General features: G+C 35.6%; 1 protein-coding gene across 1 annotated transcript; it reads right to left on the minus strand.

Moving 5' to 3' along the window:
* Window positions 1-33: 33 nt before the first annotated feature.
* Window positions 34-3,756, minus strand: LOC129572877 (protein artichoke-like). The gene is made up of 2 exons (XM_055452992.1): window positions 992-3,756; window positions 34-913 (listed from the first exon to the last, which is right to left on the minus strand). Exons 1-2 carry the CDS (start codon window positions 3,338-3,340, stop codon window positions 908-910), a joined length of 2,355 nt encoding a protein of 784 aa, XP_055308967.1. The 5' UTR covers window positions 3,341-3,756; the 3' UTR covers window positions 34-907.
* Between the last annotated feature and the right edge of the window lie 119 nt (window positions 3,757-3,875).

Consider the following 3,875-nt stretch of genomic DNA (forward strand, 5'->3'; position numbering starts at 1 on the left):
TTTCCACGATGAACACAGAACAAAATCGTCTAATTTTTTTTCTTGAACATTATTTATTGAAAGGAAAATTTGATGTATTGAGGAGATGCTTAAGTTGAGTTTGGGACATTTTGAAAAGTTGTCTTACATTTAAAAAAAAACGTCGAAAACTCTTTTCAAAAGCCATCAACGAGCTTCGAATCTTATGCAAATCTATGGCGTTCTCGTGCGTGAGATCAATTATTGATCAATCATTTTTGCGGAACAAAAATTCGACGATTTTTTCACATTTTTAGATGGTTTCGCCATTGAACTTTTTGTAAGCAGCCAAATGAGAAACGTTTCCGTTTATTATCTCATCAGTTATATGAGTGTCCTTTTGTCAATGTCAGTCGGATCGTGTTATTTAATCATGTTTTCTTTTTGTCGAGGAACAGAGCTGAAAACTTTAAACAAAATTGGCAAAATGGAATGAAGCCAACACAAAATAAGGGCGCGATTCGATCAATTCATTCAGATGCATGTCGAGGTATGTATAGAAATAGTTGATACAAAACTACCGATGGAACAAAATGCACTTTTAGGTCTGTTTCGCAGTTTCGCAGTCTTTATTTAGATCTAGGGTCTACTGTCAGCGTGTGTAATTAATTATATTTGTTTTTTCGTCGCTCGAATCAGTCGGACATCAGTTTTGGTGATGGTCTCAGACATGGCTCAAGTGTTTATCGACGTGAGTATGCGGTGATCTATTCCGGACCGTGTGCAGCTGCCAACCTCGATAAATACTCATTAACTCACACTCGTGACACAAAATCACACAAATTCCACAAGTCATCACACTATGGTGTGTTTATTTGTTGTAAATTGAAAGAATTTCATGTTTCCCGTCTAAGCTTGGAGATTCTCCGATGGAGAAACCTCGATTTCCTCAAATCTGAAAAAGATAGAGTGTAAAAATTGTCAGTGCATTCTGTTTGAATTTTGAGTTGTTTACGCATGAAATGTAAATTACGTTTTGAGGTTGAGTTCCCCGATCCCGATTGGCCAATGTGAAGTTGTGATAGTGTTGATTTTCAGTTGATATTGGCATGGGACGGACTCCAAATTCTAGGTGGTCATAAAGGCGTTCTCGTTCTTCGATTTCCTCGTAAATGTGATCTTCCGGATTTAACTCTTCATGTAGCTCATGTTGTGGTTCTGGCTGTAGCTCTTCGCCATTGTCATTTCGGCGGTAAGAAACCTGCATTTGTTCGCTGCTTTTCGAAGATGACTTCCGACGAAGGAAGACAACGACGGCTACAATATTGATGATGATTAGAGCAGACCAACCGATCGAAACAACATACGGAACAACAGAAGAAGAACTTGGCACAGATGGAGGAATTGTGAACTTGGTTTGAGCTTCGCTATCATTTTCAATTTGAAAAGTAGTTATCGTTGCGCTTTCTGTAATATTTTTTATTGAAGTATTTCCCAAGCTGGTGTCAGTTTGGTTTTGAGTTTCAATGTTTTCAAATTGGCACGGATCTCCGATTATATCTATTTTTTCCCATTGTTCTCTGAACATGGATGGGTATGTGCAATTCATTTGGTTATTCGTGATGTCCAATTCAGTGAGTTGTGGATATGAATCTTCGGTAAGACCGTCTAGTTGCGTCAGTTGGTTCTCGCTCAAGTTAATTTTTTTTAAATGTGAGAAAACATCTGATGTGAAGAAGTTCAATCTTGTTAAATTGTTGCAGGAAATATCAAGGTACACCAACTTAGCTTTGAAAGCTTCGAAGGGTTTAACATCAGGAATCGATAAATTGGTGCGTCGAAGCGAGAGCCAAATAAGTGAAGGCTGTTTAAATGTAGTTTCGTCCAATTTTCCCACATAATTTCCAGAAAGATCCAGACTTTCTATATAAATTCCCAAACTTCGTATGATTTCAGCTGTATTTTCAAAATTGTTATCGGCTGCGTGAAAGAGCCATAACTTTTTTGAAGTATGCCTCAGTAAAGACGCATTCAATTGCTTCAATTGGTTTCGTGAAATGTCTAACTTTCGAACTTCATGTAATTTCACATCGAAATGTTCCAAATGTGTGTCTGACAAATTTAACGCAGTCAAATTCCAAAGATGTTCAAATGTGCTGCGATTCAATGTTCCGATGATATTTTGAGAAAGGTCCAAGTGTTCCAGATTTGATCCGAGACTGTGTATGATTTCTACACTGTTATTAAATTGATTTCCAGCTCCATTAAAAGTCCGTAAATTACTCAAAGATTTCGAAAGTAAACTGATATTCAGTGTTGTTAAATTGTTATAAGAAATATCAAGTTCCGTCAGTTCGTTAAGATTCTCGAAGGGATTGGATTCAGTGAATGAGAGACTTGTATCACTTATATATAAACGTATCAAATTGCTCAAACCCTGAAATGCTGTCTTATTCACCTCGCCCAATATGTTTCCACCTAAATGCAGGTACTGAATCGATTCTCCCAACAATTCTACGATGCCTTGCGGGTTCTGCAATTGATTTCCGCTGATAGAGAGACCGCGTAAATGTTTGAAATCAATCTTGGGATATCGAAGCTCATTTTTGTTGTTTGCATTCTTGAAAATTATTTCTTTTTCAATCACAGCCCATTCCATAGGGTTCGCACAAGATAAATCAAACACAGTAACATTTTCGAACGACACGTTTATTGAAGTCACGCCATTCAGTAATCGTGTAATGCTGCAATCCAACCGTCGGATTGGATTATTTTTGAGGTTGAGTGTTTTCAATTTGGAATTCTTTGGAAAAGCGTAGTATGAAATCCATCTAATTTTATTATCACTTAGATCGAGCTCTTCTAAATCGGAAAGTTCACTAAATACATCCGAATCTATTTCTTCGATTTGATTATGCGAAACGTTTATTATTGATAGCTTTGACACTATTAAAAATGTCAATTTATGAAGTTCCTTGATTTGGTTGTGCGAAAAATCCACTTCCTTTAGCTGTGTTGTTTTGAAAAATAGATTATCGTGTACTTCCGTTAAATTATTGTAAGACACATTAAACCGCTTCAAATAATAAAAATTTAAATATATTTGGTCAAACTTCGTATAGTTCGAAAACGAAATGTCCAATGTGCGCAAATTTTGATACACATTTAATCGGAAGTCGATCCATTTGGCAGAGCAGTTCTGAATTTTTAGCACTTTCACAGAAGAATAATCACACTCATTATGACGAACATCAAAAGATTCATTGCAAAAAATGTATCGTGATTCATGATTTTTACTTAATATAAAACCAGGAATCTCAATACAGCCATGCAATCCTTTGGCCAGAATCAAAACAAACGCACAAGCTATAACAAATCTCATTTTGTCAAACAGGAATAGTACACGAAAGTCAACGTTTTCAGATCGAATATAAAACTGCAACTAAGCAGGAATCTCATTTATTGTTCCCTTTTGAACATTTCAATTTTAATTAGTAAAAAAGGCTTTCGTTTATCAATTCCAAGCGAAGCGGTTGTTTGATAAATTTAAAAATGTAACAAGTTGAAAACTCAGTGACTGATTTCTCTTTTCTTTATCTTTTCGTCAAAAGAGTGGCCTTCAGCTAAATGTATTCATAATGCTCAATTTTATGTTCCAAAAAAGCTGATAAAATTTTATGCTTGCGTTTTTAGAACCTTCGGGATTCCCGTTTGTTTCGTCCATTCAACGGTTCAGTTTTGAACCATATTTCTAGCACTTCCTTTCAGTTCTACAGCATTAAAACAGGAAACGTTTCCGTTACTTTCATCAAAAAATAATTTCATTTTCATTATCAACACCAAACAATTTCGAAGAAAAAACGAAAATAATTTCCACGATGAACACAGAACAAAATCGTCTAATTTTTTTTCTTGAA

This window comes from Sitodiplosis mosellana, unplaced genomic scaffold (genome assembly GCF_009176505.1).
Source record: "Sitodiplosis mosellana isolate CC-2019 unplaced genomic scaffold, AAFC_SMos_1.0 Smas_scaffold_5658, whole genome shotgun sequence".
Classification (NCBI taxonomy): domain Eukaryota; kingdom Metazoa; phylum Arthropoda; class Insecta; order Diptera; family Cecidomyiidae; genus Sitodiplosis; species Sitodiplosis mosellana.

Excerpts from the sequence above, each read along its gene's own strand:
- LOC129572877 (XM_055452992.1), bottom strand. The coding sequence starts at position 3,340 with ATGAGATTTGTTATAGCTTGTGCGTTTGTTTTGATTCTGGCCAAAGGA.